Source organism: Sorex fumeus, unplaced genomic scaffold (genome assembly GCF_029834395.1).
Source record: "Sorex fumeus unplaced genomic scaffold, SorFum_2.1 ptg000014l, whole genome shotgun sequence".
NCBI lineage: Eukaryota > Metazoa > Chordata > Mammalia > Eulipotyphla > Soricidae > Sorex > Sorex fumeus.
Window position 1 is genome coordinate 41,847,936 of NW_026606071.1, and position 19,996 is coordinate 41,867,931.

General features: G+C 45.0%; 1 protein-coding gene and 1 non-coding gene across 2 annotated transcripts in view; both read left to right on the forward strand.

The window, feature by feature from the left end:
• MOGAT1 (monoacylglycerol O-acyltransferase 1) overlaps positions 1-19,996 on the forward strand; it is a 38,024-nt gene that overhangs the window by 615 nt on the left and 17,413 nt on the right. Inside the window, exons 2-3 of the mRNA XM_056111945.1 lie at positions 17,986-18,164; positions 18,690-18,894. Coding sequence (XP_055967920.1) covers positions 17,986-18,164; positions 18,690-18,894 — 384 coding nt within the window. The remainder of the gene's footprint in view (positions 1-17,985; positions 18,165-18,689; positions 18,895-19,996) is intronic.
• LOC130021186 (U6 spliceosomal RNA) lies at positions 9,229-9,337 on the forward strand. The gene has a single exon (XR_008792093.1). It is a non-coding gene; the product is annotated as a U6 spliceosomal RNA (small nuclear RNA).

A 19,996-nucleotide genomic window follows, 5' to 3' on the forward strand; every position in this document is an offset into this window, starting at 1 on the left:
AGAGTGCATTCATTCAGTCCTGCATTCAGTTCCCAACTCTGCCCCCAGCATCCCCAGGAGACATCCCTGAGCCACATCTGCTGTGCCCTCTCTCGGTGCCAATAAAAGGGCGCAGATGGTAAGTGTGCAGCTGGATGGATCTGGGCAAATCCTCCACCTGAAGAGTGCGGCTCTCCCGCCTCTGGCAAATTGGTAAGCCCGTTCCCCAAAATACTGGTTCCTAGACGGTGCACACTGAATGTGTCTGGTCGTTTTCTCTCTTTGCCCTCTTTTGGGGGGTGGGGGGGGGTCATACCCGGGGATGCACAGGAGTTACTCCTGGTTCATGCACTCAGGAATCACTCTTGGTGGTGCTCGGGGGATCATATGGGATGCTGGGAATTGAACCTGGGTCGGCTGCATGCGAGGCAAACACCCTACCCTCTGTGCTATTGCTCCAGCCCTTCTCTTGCCCTCTTGACAAATGACAGGACTAGTTTTTTCCTTACTCAAGAGTTTTCACTTGCTACAATGCCTTGCAGCCGAGGGGATGGTCCCCAACACTGAATTTCACTGCGTGGTGGCTCAAATCTGCCACCCAGGTGTGTGCACTTATTGGGGTTCAAGTTGGGAGCCTAGAGAGATTGGCGGTGGATGAGGGCTTTGTGGCTTACCCCCAATGTTTCCTTAACCCCACCCGGAGTCTCTGCCCTACCCCCCCACATCTCTCTCTCTCTCTCTCTCTCTCTCTCTCGCTCGCTCTCTCTTCCAGGTCTATTCTGTTCTTGCAGTAAAAGAAAGCTTGTAGGAGAGGTATGAGAGAAAAGGACTTTTCAGGAACCCTTTCTGTAGGAACTTAAATCCTCTGCAGGTTATTAGATCACGGGATGGATGTTATGGAGTCCTCAATAATAATGGGTGGAACGATAGCACAGTGGGTAGGGCATTTGCCTTGCACATGGCTGACGGGAGTTCGATTCCTCCTTCCCTCTCGGAGAGCCCGGCAAGCTACCAAGAGTATCCTGCCCGCACGGCAAAGCCTGGCAAGCTCTCCGTGGCATATTCGCTATGCCAAAAAACAGTAACAAGAAGTCTCAAATGGAGACGTTACTGGTGCCCTCTGGAGCAAATCAGTGAACAACAGAAGGTCAGTGCTACAGTGCTACAGTACAATAATAATGATAACAATAAACTTCTGCTTGCATTGTGCCAGTTTACCCTGGGGTGGGGAGGGGGGGGGGGCTAGGACTGTCTTCCTCTACCTGGTGCATTCAGGAAGCTGTGCAGTGCTCGGGGCATTGAACCCCAGGCCTTGTGAATGCCCCATGTGTGCTCAAGTCCTTTGAGTTCTCCTCCAGCCTGAGGTATACACACCTGAAGTGTTATCTCTTGAAGGGCAGGGATCAGTGGTTGTTAGCCCTGGCTGCACGCTAGAATCATTCCACCACCTTTGTCTGGATCGGAGGGACAGTCACAGTAGCAACGTGGAACACTCAGGGCTTCATGTCCGCCAGGTGCTTGCTGCTGTGATCTCCACACCCTGTGTACAGTATCATCTTCCCAGCTAAGGGCCTTTGCTCAGGATGGTTTCTGCCTTCTGTGCACAAAGGAGACAAAAGAACTCATTCAATGCCACATAGCTAGGGGGGAAAAATACTGGAAAGCAAACTTGTCTTCTTCCCAAGTTCCTGCTTCCATCACTCTGCTGTCTCCAAGACATTGTGCTTCACTCTCTTCTGGGAGCTTTATTTTGTGGTCTCTGGGCTGGAGCGATAGCACAGCGGTAAGGCGTTTGCCTTGTGCGCAGCCAGCCCGGCCGAGCCGGGTTTGATTCCTCCGCCCCTCTCGGAGAGCCCGGCAAGCTACCGAGAGTATCTCGCCCGCATGACAGAGCCTGGCAAGCTACCCGTGACGTATTGGATATGCCAAACACAGTAACAATAAATCTCACAACGGAGATGTTACTGGGCCTGCTCGAGCAAATCGATGAACAACAGGAGGACTGTGTTTTGTTTGTGTTTGGATCTTGGCCATGGATGAGGTTATATGGTGCCAGGGCAGTTTGGGGTGTGACTGCCAAGCTACTGGAAAACTGGGGAGCTTGGGGGAGGAGGCCCAGTCCCATTCTGAGCGGGGGTAGGGGGGTGGAGATCTCAGTTATGTGTCTTGAATACCTGGGTTTTTCTGCAGGTTCCCTCATAGGTGAGACTTGTCCAAGCCTGTGGATAGTGGCCTTGGGCATACCTGCTTGGTTGGGTTCTGGAGGTTTTCGGCTGTTGGGGTTCTGCTTGGGGCGGGGAGGGAAACTCAGTCCATCCCCCTCTGAGTTGACCCAGTGAAGACAGCCTGGAGCGGGATTGAGACATTCTGTGTCCCTCTCTTCCGGGAGTTTGCACATGAACAGTGGCCTTGCTCATTCCTCAGTGCCTCTGATAACCCATTGGCCTTTTCATTTTATGGTGTTACTTCCTGCAGCTGTGATTGCCTGAGAAAGGTCAGTATTGTCACCTCCATCCTGCCAGGGGGCACCCAGCACATGTCTGGGCCTTGGGAAGGACAGGTTGAATATTCTGTAAGTGGGGGTAGCCAGTAGGAAGGATAGACTTCTCTAGGATGAGACCCTAGGCTTCATCCCACACACCCCTCCCCCCAAAAAGATAAATATTTGAATATTGGTCTCTATCCATGCTGATATCCCTGCTTTTATGCAACCCTATAAGGTAAGGCCACCTTGGTGCTTCGGAGGTGAGGTCACTTGCTCAGGGTGATGTGGTTCCAGGCATGTAGCTGCACACATCCCAGGTTGGTGGGTTAGTGGGCCCATGGTGTGGTTCTTTCCTCACTGGAGTTGAATGGCAGTGGCTCCCAAGTCAGAATGGTGAAGCACTTTGAAGGCAGGCATTTGTGTTTGCCAAGCAACAGTGCATTACTTGGTAGTATATGTTTTGGAAATTTTATTAAGAAAAATGTCATAGACAAAGACTGGAGTGATAGTACAGTGGCTAGAGTGTTATTTGCTTTGCATGCGGCTGACCCAGGTTTGATCCCTGGCATCCCAGGTGGTCCCCAAGCACCTTCAGGAGTGATTCCTGAGTGCAGAGCCAGGAGTAACCCCTGAGCATCACTGGGTTTGACCCAAAAGCCAAAAAAAAAAGTCATAGATAGAACAGTAGCAGAGTATGACCTCATCTACCCATTACCATGGCTTGTAATTATTTGTTAACAATTTTCTATATTTCATCACCTATTTTGGAAAAGTTATTTTATTTGCTTGTTTGCTTTTTTGGGAGCTGTATGAGTGATGCTTGAAGGTTACTCCTGGTTCTGCACTGGGGGATGTTGTTTTTAGCAATGCTTGGGGAACCCGAACTGTGGCGTTTACATTTATTAATTTTTATTGATTTTTGATGTTTATTTTTTAAAAATAAAATTTATTTAAATATTAGCACTTTAGCACTGTTCTCCCATTGTTTATCGATTTGCTCGAGTGGGCACCAGTAATGTCTCACAACAAATTGTGAGACTTGTTGTTACTGTTTTTGGCATATCAAATACATCTTGGGTAGGTAGCTTACCAGGCTTTACCGTGTGGGCAGTATACACTCAGTAGCTTGCTGAGCTCTCCGAGAGGGGTGGAGGAATCGAACCTGGGTTGATGGCATGCAAGGCAAACGCCCTATCTACTGTGCTATTGCTCCAGCCCATTTAAATATTATTTGTTTTAATCACTTGATCACTTGACTTCCCGTTAATCGTCAGTTTGCTCAAGCGGGCACCAGTAACGTCTCCTTTTGTCCCTGTCGCGTGCTAGTGTAGCCCAATGGCATCTGTTCGTTTTAGGAACACGAAAAGCCTCAAACCGATCGTTCATGGTCATGATGAAGAAGTCTGACCATCTAGTAGGTGGGCGGCCACGCAGTCTTTTGACATCCCGTGGAATCCAGTCAGTAACGGCTCTAGTCCAGCGGTTGTCTCTAAATCTCATTACGTGACCAGCCCATCTGATTTTTGATAGCTTGGCAAACGAGACAGCGTCCCTGATTCTTGATCGTCAATGGAGGTTGGAACTCCAGATTCTTTCTCTCATTTGAGTGAAACGTGATATTCCAAGCATAGCTCTTTCAGTTCCTCTTTGGGAGACCCGAATAGCGTTCTCATCCTGTTTGTGTAGGGCCCAGGTCTCTGAGGCATATGTTAATGCAGGAAGAACAGTGGAATCAAAGAGATGTGCCCGGAGCTGGAGGTTCTTCATCCTCTTAGCTATTTCTTCGACGCTCTTGAAGGCGTTCCAAGCCGCTCTCTTCCTCCTGTGCAGCTCGGGTGCCAGGTCATTTGTCACGTTGACTTCTTGACCTAGGTACACATAGCTGTTGCATTCGGAGATGGTCGTTCCATTGAGAGCGAATGGGGCGTCAGGAACGAGGCTGTTTCTCATAAACATCGTCTTCGTAAGATTCAGCTGTAGTCCGGCCTTTCCACACTCATGGTCGAAGTCGGCCAGCATTTGTGCCGCTTGGCTAATGTTTGGTGTTATTTAAACAATGTCATCAGCAAAGCGGAGGTGGTGTAGTTGCCTACCATCTATCTTCATTCCCATTCCTTCCCATTCCAGTCGTCGCATGATGTTCTCGAGGGTGGCACTGAAGAGTGTCGGTGAAATGGTATCACCCTGCCGAACCCCTCTCTTGACATGGATGATTACTTATTTGTAGAATGGTGAGATCCTGGTAGTGAATCCGTAATACAGCTCACGGAGGATTCTGATGTATTGAGTTTTAATGTCCTGATTGGCTCGGGCTTCAGTGACCGCTTCCATCTCAACAGAATCAAAGGCCTTCCTTAAATCAAAGAATTTGTTTTAATATTTAAAATAAAATGTATTTGTTTATTATCAAATCCATGTGAAGAGAGGGATTGACCCCAGGGTCTCATACGTGTGACAGCTTGCATGTGTTCAGCTTGATGAGTTAGCTTTTCTGCCTGCAAAAGTATCTTAAACAAATGATGTGATATTTTATCCTTATGCATAGGTAAAACTATATATTATATATATTATGGGACTAGAGAGATAGTACAGTGGTTAAGGCACTTGCCTTGCATGTGGCTGACCCAGGTTCGATACCCAGCACTGCTTATGGTTCTTCGAGCATCACTGTGAGTGTTTCCTGAACACAGTGCCAGAAGTAACCCCTGGGTACCAATGGGTGTGCAGACTCCCACCCCAAATTCCTATTATTTAATCACAGTAACATGGGTGTACATATTATACTTGACATTAACTACTCCAAATTTTCTAAATTAAGTTCTTGTTCAAATTTCCTAAATTATGCCCCATAATTTAAGGGGTTCATTGGAACCAGGACCCAAATGTGTTGCATTTGGTTCTTCTGTCTTCTGTTTAGGTTCAGAACAGTACCACCCCATTGCTTTTCTTGTCAGTGAAACATTGAAGGAAACAAGTTATTGATCTGCAAGATGTCTTGCCTCCTAGGTTTCCTTCTTGTGGTGTTAACTGGTAGCTTTATCTTCTGTATTTCTTCTAACATGGAAGTTAGATCTACAGACTTGATTAGATTTAGGTGAAATCTTTGTTGGTGAGACCTCTCCTGGCTTGTTGTTGAGTACCTCATATTTTATTTCTCTAGAATGCAGTAGTATCTGATCGTCAAGTTCTCGATGTCTAAGACTGATCAGCGGGTCTCGGTGGGAGGGAATCTGAGGACAGGTAGTAGGCAGGCTACAACAAGTGGTGGTCGGGGGACGGAAGCTAGGATAGCGGAGGGAACACTATGACAAAAGTAGTTGGAAATGATCACTCTGGACGAGGATTGACTGCCGAAAGTAGGTAAAGGGACAAACATGATAACCTTTCGATACACATCCTGCAAACCATAATATCCCAAAGGAAAGGGGGGAAGTGCCTGCTATAGAAGTAGGCTGGGGGGAGGGGTTGGGAGGGAAACTGGAGACACTGGTGATGGGAAATGTACACTGGTGAAGGGACAGATGATGACTGAAACCCATTCATGAACAACTTTGTAACTGTATCTCCCAGAGATTCGAATATATATCACGACGATCACGACCATCCTGTTGTTCGTCGATTGCCTCGAGCAGGCCCTAATAACATCTCCTTCGTCCTAGCCCTGAGATTTTTTTTAAAAGTGCCATATTCAGGCTCTTTCAGGGTTAGGAGAATGAGACCCATCATTGTTACTGGTATGTGGCATATTGGGTATACCACGGGCAGTTTGCCAGAGTCTGCCGTGTGGGCAGGTTACATTCCATAGCCTGCCAGTTTGTCCAAAGTAGGAATGAGATAATAAGATGTTGCGCGGCCGCAAATGCAGCCACGCACTTCCGGGAGCTGAGTATGATAATCTCTGGATCCTGGCCATTGTTGGGGTTACACGGCAGTTGGTGGGTGTAACTGTCTAGCTACTGGCAGGTCTATTCCCAAACCATGCAGGCTTGGAGATCTCAGCCCCGGGTCCCATACACCTGGGTTTCTCTGCCAGTTCTTTTATGCGTGAGGCTCATCCAAGTGTGTGGAGAGTGGTCCCAGTATGGCCTTGGCTGGGGCCCGGAGGTCTTCAGCTGTTGGGCCCTGGTGGGGTCAGGCACAGGGTAGGAGACTCTGTGTGTGTGTGTGTGTGTGTGTGTGTGTGTGTGTGTGTGTGCTGGAGCAATAGCACAATAGCACAGTGGGTAGGTCATTTGCACGTGGCCGATTCCTCTACCCCTCTTGGAGAGCCCAGCAAGCTACTGAGAGTATCTCGCCCGCACAGCAAAGCCTGGAAAGCTACCCATGACGTTATTTGATATGCCAAACACAATAACAAGTCTCACAATGTTACTGGGCCTGCTCAAGCAAATCTATGAACAACTGGAGCACAGTGACAGTGATTCAATTAAATATATACATATATATGTATTAGGCTACAAACAAAAGTTACTCTGTGGACAATTACCTTTCTCTATGGGGTGAAGTCCCCCTTAAAGATCTTTGCCTGTATACGTGGATTAACATGGAGAGTATCATGTTAAGTGAAATTGGGTCAGAAAGAGTGGGACAGACATAGAAGGACTGCACTCATTTGTGGACTATAACATAGCAGAATGGGAGACTAACACCCAAGGATAGTAGAGATATGGACCGGGAGAATTGCTCCATGGCTTGGAAGCCGGCCTCACATGCTGGGGGAAAAGCTCAGATAGAGAAGGGACCACCAAGTAAAGGATGTTTGGAGAGCCCACTTGGGATGGGATATGTGTGCTGAAAGTGGACTATAGACCAAACATGACAGCCACTTAATACGTGCATTGCAGACCACAACACCCTAAAGGAGAAAAAGAGTATAAAGCAGTGTGCCGACCGCAGAGGTGGGGGAAGAGAATGGGTTGAGGGAGGGATACTGGGAACATTGGTGGTGGAGAATGGGCACTGGTGGAGGGATGGGTACTGGATCATTGTATGACTGAAACGTAAGCATGAAAGTTTGTAAGTCTGTAACTGTACCTCATGGTGATTCATTGAAAAATAAAATTTAAAAAAGAAAAGAGAAAAAAGATCTTTGCCTGAATTACCTACTTTACTGGAGACTGCAAAATAGTGATTTTTTTTAATTCTATACTTTTTTTTTAACTTAATAGCTAGAATTTATGCAAGGAATCATCCTCCACTCCTATCATCTAGGGCCAAAATTCAGTTCTTATTCAAAAGGAACGATAAAAGATTAACATTTAATTATTTTAAATCAAGGTATTGATGTAGTAGATATTGCCAAAGATCTACTACAAAGAAGCTTTTATTTACTCTCTATTGAAAGATCTCTAAATCAATGCCTTGGAATGCATTATCTTTCCATCATCAAGGAGTGATTGTAAGTTAGTAGCACTGAGCTATATTAAAAAATAATGTTTCATCAAGTCATGAAGTCAAACACTGTTTCCTTGAGATAAATGTTAGTATCTGACAGTCGGTCTTACAACACTGATTAATTTTAGGCGTGCAGCTTAATGATTTGTTATATACATATGTTGCAAATGATTACCACAATAAACTTAGCATCCATCACCCAATGGTAATTTTACTCTTGTGATGAGAACATTTAAGATTTATTCTGTTAACAACTTTCAAATATACATGATAGTGTTATTCGCTATAATCACCATATAATACATTGCATCCCTGGGATTTACTTATCACTGAAAAGTTGTGTATTTGTGACCTCTTCATCCACTGCTCACCCCGCTCTCCTCTTGCCTCTAATTCCCAATCTGTTCCCTAACCATGGGATAGGTAGTTGTTGGTTTGTTGGTTTAAAATAAATGAGATGCTGCAGTGTTTGTCTTTGATTTATACTCCAGACCTCATGCCTTCAACATCCATCCATGATCTTTCAAAGGGCAGGATTTCTTTGAGCTTTTAATGGATAAACAATATTCCATTATATATATGTATATATATATCATATAGTCATTTATCTGTAGATGGACACCTGGTTGTTTCCCTGTCTTGTTTTATGTAATGCTGCACTGAACACAGGGTAAAAATATCTCCTGAAAGAAATGACTTTATTTGCTTTAAATAAGTACCCCAAAGTGAGATTGTTGGATCAGCTTCTCAACCACTCTTAATATTAAGGAAGTGGAAACATGACTTATTAGCTTATATGCTACCAACATGTTAACTGCAAAGTCCATAACTAATGTAGAGCACGACATCGATTGACTACTTTTATAACCACGTAGATAGGATTATTCAGGGTGTCTTGGTTGTTGTTTCTTTGTGGGGCATAGGGCTGGGGGAAGAATTGGGCCACACCCAGTGATGCTAAGGGGCTACTACTGGTGATGTTCAGGGGACCATATCTGACACCAGTGTTGGAACAGGGGTTGTTTGCCCGCTAAGCAGCACCTTACCCACTGAACTCTGTCTAGTCCACTAGAACTTTTCAATTTTTAGATGAGGACATAGAAATGCAAAAGCTATCTTGCTTAAGAACACAGAGGAAATCTCTCATCTTTTACTGAATGAATCCATTTCTTTGCCTTATCGAGACTTGCAGCAAACAGCACACATTTTAAAATGTTTCACTTGATAAATCGTGATGCATATATACCCACGAATCCCATCATCCTAACGCCATAATTTAGATACTTAGCCATTCTCAGCAAAGATTTCTGATATCCCTCTGGTCACCCTCATTTCCATCCCCTCCTTCAAATTTCAAGCAGATACAATCTGTGCTTACTTCGGCAGCACATAGACAAAAACTGGAATAATACAGAAAAGATTTTAGCATGGCTCCTGCACAAGGCACAAGGGTGAGTACAGGCTTATACCAAGATGCTTTCTACTATGCAGATTACTTTGCTTTGGTCTTCCTTTTTCACTTTTGGGTCACCCTTGGGGTTTTCACGGGTCCCCCTGGCTGGGCCTCCTGCATGCAGAGCAAGAGCTGAGCCTGTTGAGAGATCTCTCCTGCCACGGATTACTTTTTATTTTCTAGTGTTTTATATACATGGAGTCACTTCACACATGTGTTTTTTTGGGGGGTGGGGTGGGGGGGCTCGGTCTGGCTTCTTTCACTCGAAGTAATTATTTTGAGATTTATTCTTATGTATCACTCCGATAGCACAGCGGTAGGGCGTTCGCCTTACAAGCGGCCAACATGGCCGACCCGAGTTCGATTCCTCCGCCCCTCTCGGAGAGCCCGGCAAGCTACCGAGAGTATCTCGCCCGCACGGCAGAGCCTGGCAAGCTCCCCGTGACGTATTCGATATGCCAGACACAGTAACAACAAAGTCTCCAATGGAGACGTTACTGGGCCTGCTCGAGCAAATCGACGATCAACGGGAGGGCCTTTACCTTTACCTTTTATTCTTGTGTATATAAAAGCTTCATTGCTTTTTTTCTTTGTTTTGTTTTATTTTGAAGTGGTATTCTAGAGACCAGGTATATTGCAGTTTGTCCATGCACCTACTGATGAATATTTGAGCTGTAGGTAGTGTGATTACCACCGCTGTGAACTTTTCCTTACAAGTTTTATGGATAAATGCTTCTTTATTCTTGGGTAAGGTAAAAAGGTAAAGGCCCTCCCGTTGATCGTCGATTTGCTCGAGCGGGCCCAGTAACGTCTCCATTGGAGACTTTGTTGTTACTGTGTTTGGCATATCGAATACTCTCGGTAGCTTGCCAGGCTCTCCGAGAGGGGCGGAGGAATCGAACTCAGGTCGGCCATGTTGGCCGCGTGTAAGGCGAACGCCCTACCCACTGTGCTATTGCTCCAGGAATAGAATGGTCGATCATGGCGTGGTAGAGACAGACTTAACTTTTCAAGACACTCCCATAACTTCCTCTATTTTTTAAATTTTTTTAAAAAATTTGTAAGGTAGTTCACAATATTCAATTATATTTAATATTCAAGCACCAATCCCACCACTATTACACCTTCCCACCACCAAATTTGGGATGTTTCCATCTCAAGCCACTATCCCTGTCCCAAAGCACAGCTGAAATAATGTATTTTGTATTGTCTGTTATGAAGAACCACTGCAAATGCTTATTTAAAAAAGTATTCATATAGAAAACTGTGAATATTGTTCTATTTTGGCAGGACCCATTAAGACATTCTTTAGGATATCACTAACATGTTGTTAAAGGTTGAGTGATGTGAGCTTTCATATATATATATTATATATATAATATGTATATAGCACTGTAGCACTGTCACCCCATTATTCATTAATTTGCTCGAGTGTGCACCAGTAGGTCTCCACTCATCCCTGTCACATGCTAGCGTAGCCAATGGCATCTGCTTGCTCCAGGAACACGAAGTGAGACTTGTTGTTACTGTTTTTGGCATATTGAATATGACATGGGGAGCTTGCCAGGCTCTGCTGTGTGGGCAAGATACTCCTGGCAGCTTGCCAGGCTCTTGGAGAGGGACGGAGAAATCGAACCTGGGTTGGCTGCGTGCAAGGCAAATGCCCTACCCACTGTGCTATTTATATATGTATATATATATTATTTTTTTCCTCTATGATTTGTTGCTTACTATCTGAACCCCATAAAATGTGGTGTGGTACATACAGAAAATCGTTAGGAAGTGTCTTATGATGTGTCATGCAGCCACAAATGCAGCCGCATAGTCCAAGAATATGTTCACTCATGTGTGAGACTTGGCTGAGCATGTGGGGAGCGGCCTTGAATTTGGCGGCGGTTGGGTTCTGGAGGTTTCCGGTTCCTGGGGCTGGGTCCCTTGGGGCAGGGAGGGCTCTCACCTGCCCTCTCCCTCTGGGGCGCCCCGAGTGATACAGCCTAGCGCAGCGTCCGGTGGCATGTCTATGGCAGGTTTCGTTATGCCTCCTTCCAGGAGAAAGAGCCATGTGATCTCCATAATTTCCTCTAAAGTGCTTGTCCCAACTTACATTCCCATGAGCAGGGCATGAGTCCCCATTTCTCCATGCCTTTGCTGTCTCTTGTTAGAGTCTGTTTTCTTCTTCATGTTTGGGGCTTTACAAGGCATGTCATGTTGTCCCATTGTGACTGTAGTTGGCTTGCATTCCCCCAAAGACCAACATGTTGAGTATCTTCTCCATATATTTCCTTCCCGTTTCTAAAATCTTTGTTGAATGAAGTTGATATATTATTTGTACTGTCTTAAATAGATTGCTTGCTTTCCTGTGGAGTTTTAAGAAGGACCAATATGTGGCAGGCTACAGGATTGTTGCTTTTCTCTGAATTCCCAGTTTCTTTCTCCACACTATGTTAAAGGATTAAAATAAACATAGTCCCATAAGGGCAGAAATACAAGCGTCTTTTGATCCAGATGGGAAGATACACATACAGCTTGAAGGTGTTAAAGGAATTGTTCTTATTAGAATTAAAACTGTCAATAGTCTTCACAGTATTTTTCTGATGCAGTTTGCTCCTGAAACTTTAACAAAGCCATGGTATCAATGAACCTGTTCTTTCGTAAAAGGCAAGTTTTTAAAAGAGTTTTATTCAGTTTTGCCCATGGGTGGAGACATTTTGTCCTTTAAGAAAAAAAAATCAAATCAATGCAAGCTATTAGGGAAAAAAAATGGGGAAGTTTTTTTCTAAGAGAAAATTAGAAAAAGTTTGTATTCCCAACTTAAGATAATCATTGTTCAGAATTTGGCATATTCCATTTTACCTGTTTACTTATTTGTATCAAAATAAAAAGCACAGGAGAGGAGTGAACTGTTGGTAAATTGTCAACACTCAGACTTGTGTAGAAAGAAGAAAGAGAAAGGTGAAGGAAAACAAAATGCTCCTGATAGGAATTAGGACAGAGGCCACCCTCTCTTGCCTTCTGTTGTGGAGTCATGGATACATTCTTTTGGGACGTAACGAAATGCCTCACCTAGGCTGGAGTGTACAAGCTTTCTTAATCTTGACTTCTCACATATCTTTGATCTATCCTGGAGAAACCTTTCCACTTCTGGGAGATCACTTCTATATTTGAGTTCAACCTTTCCTGGGGGAATTGATTGATTTCTATTCCCATAAATTAAAATGCAGGTTCTGTTTGGATTGGAAAAATTCTCTCTCTCTGAATCTATGTCTCTAAAATGGTAAGAAGTCAAAGTGATCTGACTCAAATACCATGGCGGAACCTTTGGGGGCAAGGCTATTTTTTCACAAAGATGGTAGAACTGGATTTGTTTTTTTGCTTTTTGGGTCACACCCAGCAATGCACAGGGGTTACTCCTTGTTCTTGCACTCAGGAATTACTCCTGGCCGTGCTCAGGAGACCATAGAATGCTGGGAATCAAACCTGGGTTAGGCTGCGTGCAAGGCAAACTCCCTACCCACTGTACTATCACTCCAGCCATCAATGATGGTAGGACTTGATTAGACTTAGGGGGAATAAAGGAAGCCCTAGATTAGAAACTGAGGCACATAATAGAAGAGAGAGAGGCAAAGACACTGCTGAAAGCCATAGAGATAGGGAGCATGTATTGAACAGGCCATCAAGCTGTATGCTCCTCCCCTTCTCATTAATATATTTCTCTTTGTAGAACTCTCTTTTTATATATGAAAAATCACTAAAAAATATTGCTAACTTGGCTAAATGTATTGGTTTAAGGCAAGCACACTCTCTGCTGCCAGGTAGGAGTTCCACCAGGGGCCACACCTCTGAGAATCATATGCAGTTGCCAGGATTTGAACCATGGTTGTGGCTGCAGCTGTATTCAAGGCAAGTACCCTTTATTTTATTAGATTGTTTTTAGGCTGTACTCAGGCTATACTTAGTGGTACTCAGGGCTTACTCCTGGCTCAGGAGTCACTCCTGGTAGGCTTGGGGGCACGATATGCAGTGCTGGAGATTGAACCTGGGTCAGAAATGTGCAAGGCAAACTTCCTACCTGCTATTTTATTTTTTTGCTTTTTGGGTCACATCCAGCAATGCACAGGGATTACTCCTGGCTCTGCACTCAGGAATTACTCCAGGCGGTGCTCTGGGAACCATATAGGATGCTGGGAATCGAACCTGGGTCAGCCTCGTACAAGGCAAACACCCTACTGCCCTACCCACTATGCTATTGCTCCAGCCCCTCCTTTTTTTTTGCTTTTTGGGTCACACCCGGCGATGCACAGGGGTTATTCCTGGTTCATGCACTCAGGAATTACTCCTGGAGGCTCTCAGGGGGACCATATGGGATGCTGGGAATCGAACCTGGGTCAGCTGCATGCAAGGCAAACGCCCTACCCACTGTGGTATCATTCCAGCCCCAGCTACCTGCTATTTCTGTCCCTAGCTCACTCTAGCCCTAGAAGCAAGGTAGTTTTTATTGAATGAAACTTGCTTAGAAAGGTATGAGTAGAGATAAAGAGAGCGGATGTGTTCAGGAGAACACAGTCTTCTCCAGAGTAGAGATAGGCAAGCAAAAGAACCAGGAGACAAGCAAGGGAGATGTGTGTTCACAGGAGAACACGGGCTTGAGGAGTAAACCCAAGGCAAGTGCTATCACCTCTGTGCTATCTTCCTGGCTCTCAAGTCAAGTTGGGTCACTTTTTTTTTTGCTCAAACTCAGGGCATGTGCCTTCACCTCTGTGCTATCTTTCTGGCTCTCAGGTCAAGTTGGGTCATTTTTTGCTCAGACTCAAGGCAAGTGCCATCATCTCTGTGCTATCTTTCTGGCTCTCAGATCAAGTTGGATCATTTTTTATTCAAACCCAAGGCAAGTGCCTTCACCTGTGTGCTATCTTTCTGGCTCTCTGGTCAAGTTGGGTCATTTTTTGCTCAAACCCTAGGCAAGTGACTTAACTTCTGCGCTATCTTTTCGGCTCTCAGGTCAAGTTGGGTCATTTCTTTGTTCAAATCCAAGTCAAATGCCTTCACCTCTGTGTTATCTTTCTGGCCCTCAGACTGAGTTTGGGCATTTTTGGTTTTATGTAATTTCAAGCTATTTTCAGATCATAAACCATGTTGTTATGAAATGGTCCAAGAAGTGATTCATGAGCTGGGAGGGTTGGTCCCTTCTGTGCCATTTGTAACTGGGAATCAGCTTGGTTTCTGGCTGTGCCTCTGCACGAGATTTAGGGCAAAGGCTACTCTGTCCAGGTGACATGGGGAGCCGGAAGTCCTCTTCATCCCTTTCGTGATCCCTCCAGACTAAGTGCTGGGTGGTGAGGAGGGGCCATGCAGTTGGGGAGTGGACTTTGAATTTACACAAATCACATCCTCCAACCTATGTGGCTACAGCAGTTCACCAGGTATCTCCACGTCTCTATTTTCTCATCTATAAAAAGCCAGTAAGCAGATTAAGAATCTATGGTTCATCTACACAATGGAATACTATGTATTCGCCCCCCCCCCAGGAAAAAATGAAGTCATGAAATTCATGTATAAATGGATGGACCTGGAGATTATTAGGCTAAGTGAAATGAATCAGAGGGAGAGGGAGAAGACACATAGAATCTCTACTCATTGGTGGGACTCATTTATGGGATATATTAAAAAACATGAGATGAAAACGCCAGGACAGTCAAAATAAGGACCAGAAGGAATGGTTGTGGTTGGATGCTTGCCACAAGTGGTGGTGGGGGAGAGGGCAGCTAAAATAGGGAAGGGACCACTATGACAAAGATCACAGTCACGGTTACGGTCCTCCCGTTGTTCATCGATTTTCTCGAGCGGGCCCAGTAACGTCTCCATCGTGAGACTTGTTACTGTGTCTGGCATATCGAGTATGTCACGGGAGCTTGCCAGGCTCTGCCATGCGGGCGAGATACTCTCGGTAGCTTGCCGGGCTCTCCGAGAGGGGCGGAGGAATCGAACTCGGGTCGGTCATGTTGGCTGCATGCAAGGCAAATGCCATACCCGCTGTGCTATCGCTCCAGCCCATGACAAAGATAGTTGGAAATTTTTACTCTGGACAAGAACTGAGTGCTGAAAGGAGGGAGGTAAAGGGACAAACCTTTCAGTACCTGTATTGCAATGTCCAGAAGGGGAGAAGGAAAGAGAGAGAGAGAGAGAGAGAGAGAGAGAGAGAGAGAGAGAGAGAGAGAGAAAGTGCCTGCCATATGGGGTGGAGCTGGATGGATTCTAGAATCATTGATGGTGGGAAATGTACACTGATGAAGGGATGGGTGATGGAACACTGTATGACTGAAACCCAATCATGGACAGTTTTGTAACTGTGTATTTCACAATGATTCAATAAATTAAAAAAGCCAGCAAGGGGATGTTGGCAGCTTCACATGCTTGGATCTAGAGGGACCCGCATGGCCTAATTTAGAGTGCACTGTCTCTGGACTTCGTGGGATTCTTTCTCTGCTATCTCTCTTCTCTCTCATGTTTCCTATGAATAAATAAAATGATTTTACTCTTTTTACTGTGTTTGGGGGCTATACCTTGTGGTATGCAGGATCACTCCGCATGCTCAGGGGACTATAAGAAGTGCTGGGGATAAAAACCTGGGCCCACCGCTCACAAGGCAAGTTCCCTGCCCACTTTTTTAAAAATTGAATCACTATGAAATACAGCTACAAAGTTTTCATGTTTGAGTTTCAGTCATGCAATGGTCAAACACCCATTCCTACACCAGTGAACACTTTCCACCAATGTCCCCAGTATCCCTCCCCAACATTCCACCCCTCCCCCTGCCTCTTACTCTCAGACAATTTCCCTCTTACTCTCTCTTTACTTTTGGGCATTATGGCTTACAGTACAGATACTGGGAGGCTGTCGTGTTTGGTCCTTTATCTACTTTCAGCACACACCTACCATCCCGAGCAATCATTCCAACCATCGTTGACTTAGTCATAGCTTCTATATCCTGGTTGCCTTTTTTCCCCAGCTCATGTGGCAGGCTACCAACCATGGAGCAATCCTGGCCCTTGTCTCTACTGTCCTTGGGTGTTAGTTTCATATTATGTTTTTTTATATTCCACAAATGAGTGCAGTTATTCTATGTCTGTGCCTCTCTTTTTGGCTTATTTTATTCAGCATGATACTTTCCATGCCAGTCTATAAGCAAATTTCATGACTTCATCTTTACTAAAAGTTCCATAGTATTCCATTGTGTAGATATATCAAGGGCTGGAGTGATAGCACAGCGGGTAGGGCGTTTGCCTTGTGCACAGCCAGCTCGGCCAAGCTGGGTTCAATTCCTCTGCCCCTCTTGGAGAGCCCAGCAAGCTACCGAGAGTATCTCGCCCACAAAGCAAAGCCTGGCAAGCTACCCGTGACGTATTCAATATGCCAAACACAGTAACAACAGGTCTCAAAATGAAGACGTCACTGGAGTCCGTTTGAGCAAATCTATGAACAACAGGCTGACAGTGCTACAGTGCTATAGATGTATCAAAGTTTCTTTAACCAGATGTCTGTTCTCGGGCACTCAGGTTGTTTCCAGATTCTGGCTCTTGTGAACAGTGCTGCAATGAACATACAGGTGCAGATGTCATTTCTACTGTACTTTTTTGCACCCCTGGGATATATTTCCAGAAGTGTTATTGCTGGGCCATATGGAAGCTCAATTTCTAGTTTTTAAGGAATGCTCATAGTGTTTTCCAGAAAGGCTGGACCAGTTGGCATTTCCATCAACAATGAAAGAGAGTCCCTTTCTCCCCACATCTGTACTGGCAGTCATTGTTCTTATTCTTTTTGATGTGTGCTGTGTTGTGAGATGATATCTCATTGTTATTTTGATTTTCATCTCCTGATGATGAGTGATGTAGAGCATTTTTCCACGTGCCTTTTACCCTGCCCACTTTTCTATCTCTCTGGCCTCAACCTATTTTATTTTTTCTTTTAAGTCTAGGTAGAGCATTTGCTTTGCATGAGGCCAACCGAGGTTGGATTCCTGACATCCCCTATGGTTTCCCCAAGCCCACTGTGTTTGGACCCTACCCCAAATCAAAATTTTAAAAAAGAAGAGAGAGAGAGAGAGAAAGAAAGAAAGAAAGAAAGAAAGAAAGGAAGAAAAAAAGAAAGAAAGAAAGAATTTTAAAAAATTAATGACTGCTTTATTCATACTCTGAGGATTAAATGAAAATATTTTGGCAGAGAAAATTATTGCATTACTTTGAATATGACTGGAGTGATAGCACAGCGGGTAGTACATTTGCCATGCACGTGACTGATCCAGGTTTGATTCCTCCGTCCCTCTCGGAGAGCCCGGCAAGCTACCAAGAGTATCCCGCCCACACCGCAGAACCTGGCAAACTCCCCATGGCGTATTCAGTATGCCAAAAACAATAACAACAATTCTCACAATGGAGACATTACTGGTGTCTGCTCGAGCAAATCAATGAGCAATGGGAGGACAGTGCTACAGTGCTATTTGGAATATGGTTTACCTCCAGCAGGTGTTTGATAACCTTTTGTCATTGTTGTCTCGTGCTTAACCTCTCCTGCACTGGGATCATGGTGGCATACTCTGCGGACCTAAACCCCTCGTGTGCCCCATGACCATCCAGTCCAGTGATGGCAGCGGATGCCCCTGTTGTCTCCTTTCTTACAGCACAGGTGTGCGTTGTAATCTTTGTGATCCTGATATTCTACAATTACTGGTTCCTCTACATCCCTTACTTGACGTGGATGTACTTTGACTGGCATACACCAGAGCAAGGAGGCAGGAGGTCCAACTGGGTCAGAAGCTGGACCGTGTGGAAGTACTTCAATGAGTACTTTCCAATTCATGTGAGTAAAATCAACTTCTATTGCTTTGAGCTGGGAGATGAGTAGAAATTGGTTTCACCCTAGATATGACTGGCTTTTGCCTTTGTAGGAGAAATCCTGCAGCGCAGTCGGAGCTTCTCCATGGGCTCTTAGGCTACACAGCTAGATTTTCAAGGCTATGTGTGAGGGCTATTGGCTGAGGAAACCGTTTAAAAACGAGGGAATAATTCTCACCCAGGGATGTCAAACAAATCATATTCTTCCATTTCCTCTTGACAGAAGAATAATCATGGGGCGAGGGTGGTAGTACAGTGGGTAGAGCATTTGTCTTGCATGTGGCCAACCTGGGTTCAATCCCTGACATCCCATATGACCCCCCGAGCACTGCCAGGCCAGGAGTGATTCCTGAGTATGGAATCAGGAGTAAGCCCTAAGAGTTGCCAAGTGTGACCCCAACCCCCCCCCTCAATCAATCATGAGTTCTCTTGTTTTGTATTGGAAAGTAATCAGGACACATTTTCTTTTGTCATATCAATTATGCTGTAGCTCATCAAAACTTGGGACCTGGATCCCAGCCATAACTATATATTTGGGTTTCACCCTCATGGCGTGCTTGTTGCTGGAGCCTATGGAATTTTTTGTACCAATTACTCAGACCTTGAGAAGCTGTTCCCTGACTTCACGGTGTATCTTCACATGATGCCATACTGGTTCAGGTATCCCATCTTCCGAGAATACATGATGAGTGTAGGTAAGTGAAGGCTCTTAATCCTTGTCTTGGGTGACAGGACCACAAAGAACGTTCCCTCCCAAAGCCAGTTGTGTTTTAAGTTTCTTAGAGTAAATCTCTGTCCTTTTTGCCCTGAGGGAATTACTGTATCACTGTATCACTGTCATCTTGTTGTTCCTCAATTTACTCGAGCGGGTGCCAGTAACATCTCTATTCATCCCAGCCCTGAGATTTTTGCAGCCTCTCCTTACTCGTTTTTCCCAATGCTGCCATATTGGGGGCTCTTTCAGGGTCAGGGGAATGAGACCTGTTATTGTTACTGTTTTTGACATAGCAAATATGCCTCAGGGAGCTTGCCAGGCTCTGTCGAGCAGGCAGCAATACTCTCAGTATATGTATGTATGTATGTATATGAAAATATGTATATACACACACATATATATATTTCCCCCTATGATTTGTTGCCTACTATCTGAACCCCATAAAATGTGGTGTGGTAATTATGGAGACTGGGTAGGGAGTGTCTTATGATGTGTCCAAGAATATGTCTACTCATATGTGAGGCTCATATGTCATATTCTCATGTGTCATATACTCATATGTCATATGTCATATAATCATATGTGAGGTATTTTTCTGAACATTTCTTTGTTAGTTTTTCGGGTTTTTTCCCCCTTTGTTTTGTTTGGGGGGAGGGCTCACACTTTGCTATCACAAAAAAATCACAAATCATCCTGTTAATCGTCGATTGCCTCGAGCAGGCCCCAGTGACGTCTCCTTCATCCTAGCCCTGAGATTATATTCAAGGCTCTTTAGGAGAATGAGACCCATCATTGTTACTGGTATTTGGCATATTGGGTACACCACAGGGAGTTTGCCAGACTCTGCCGTGTGGGCAGGCTACATTCGGTAGCCTGCCAGTTTGTCCAAAGTAGGAATGAGATAATAAGATGTCATAATAAGATGTCCGGGAGCTGGTTTTTATAGTCTCTGAGTCTTGGCCGCTGATGGGATTACATGGCGCCAGGGGGCCAGCTGGTGGGTGTGACCCCCGCCTACTGGAATTTGGAGGATCTGGGTGGATGCTCGGCCCAAATCTGAGTAGGCTTGAAGATCTCGGCCC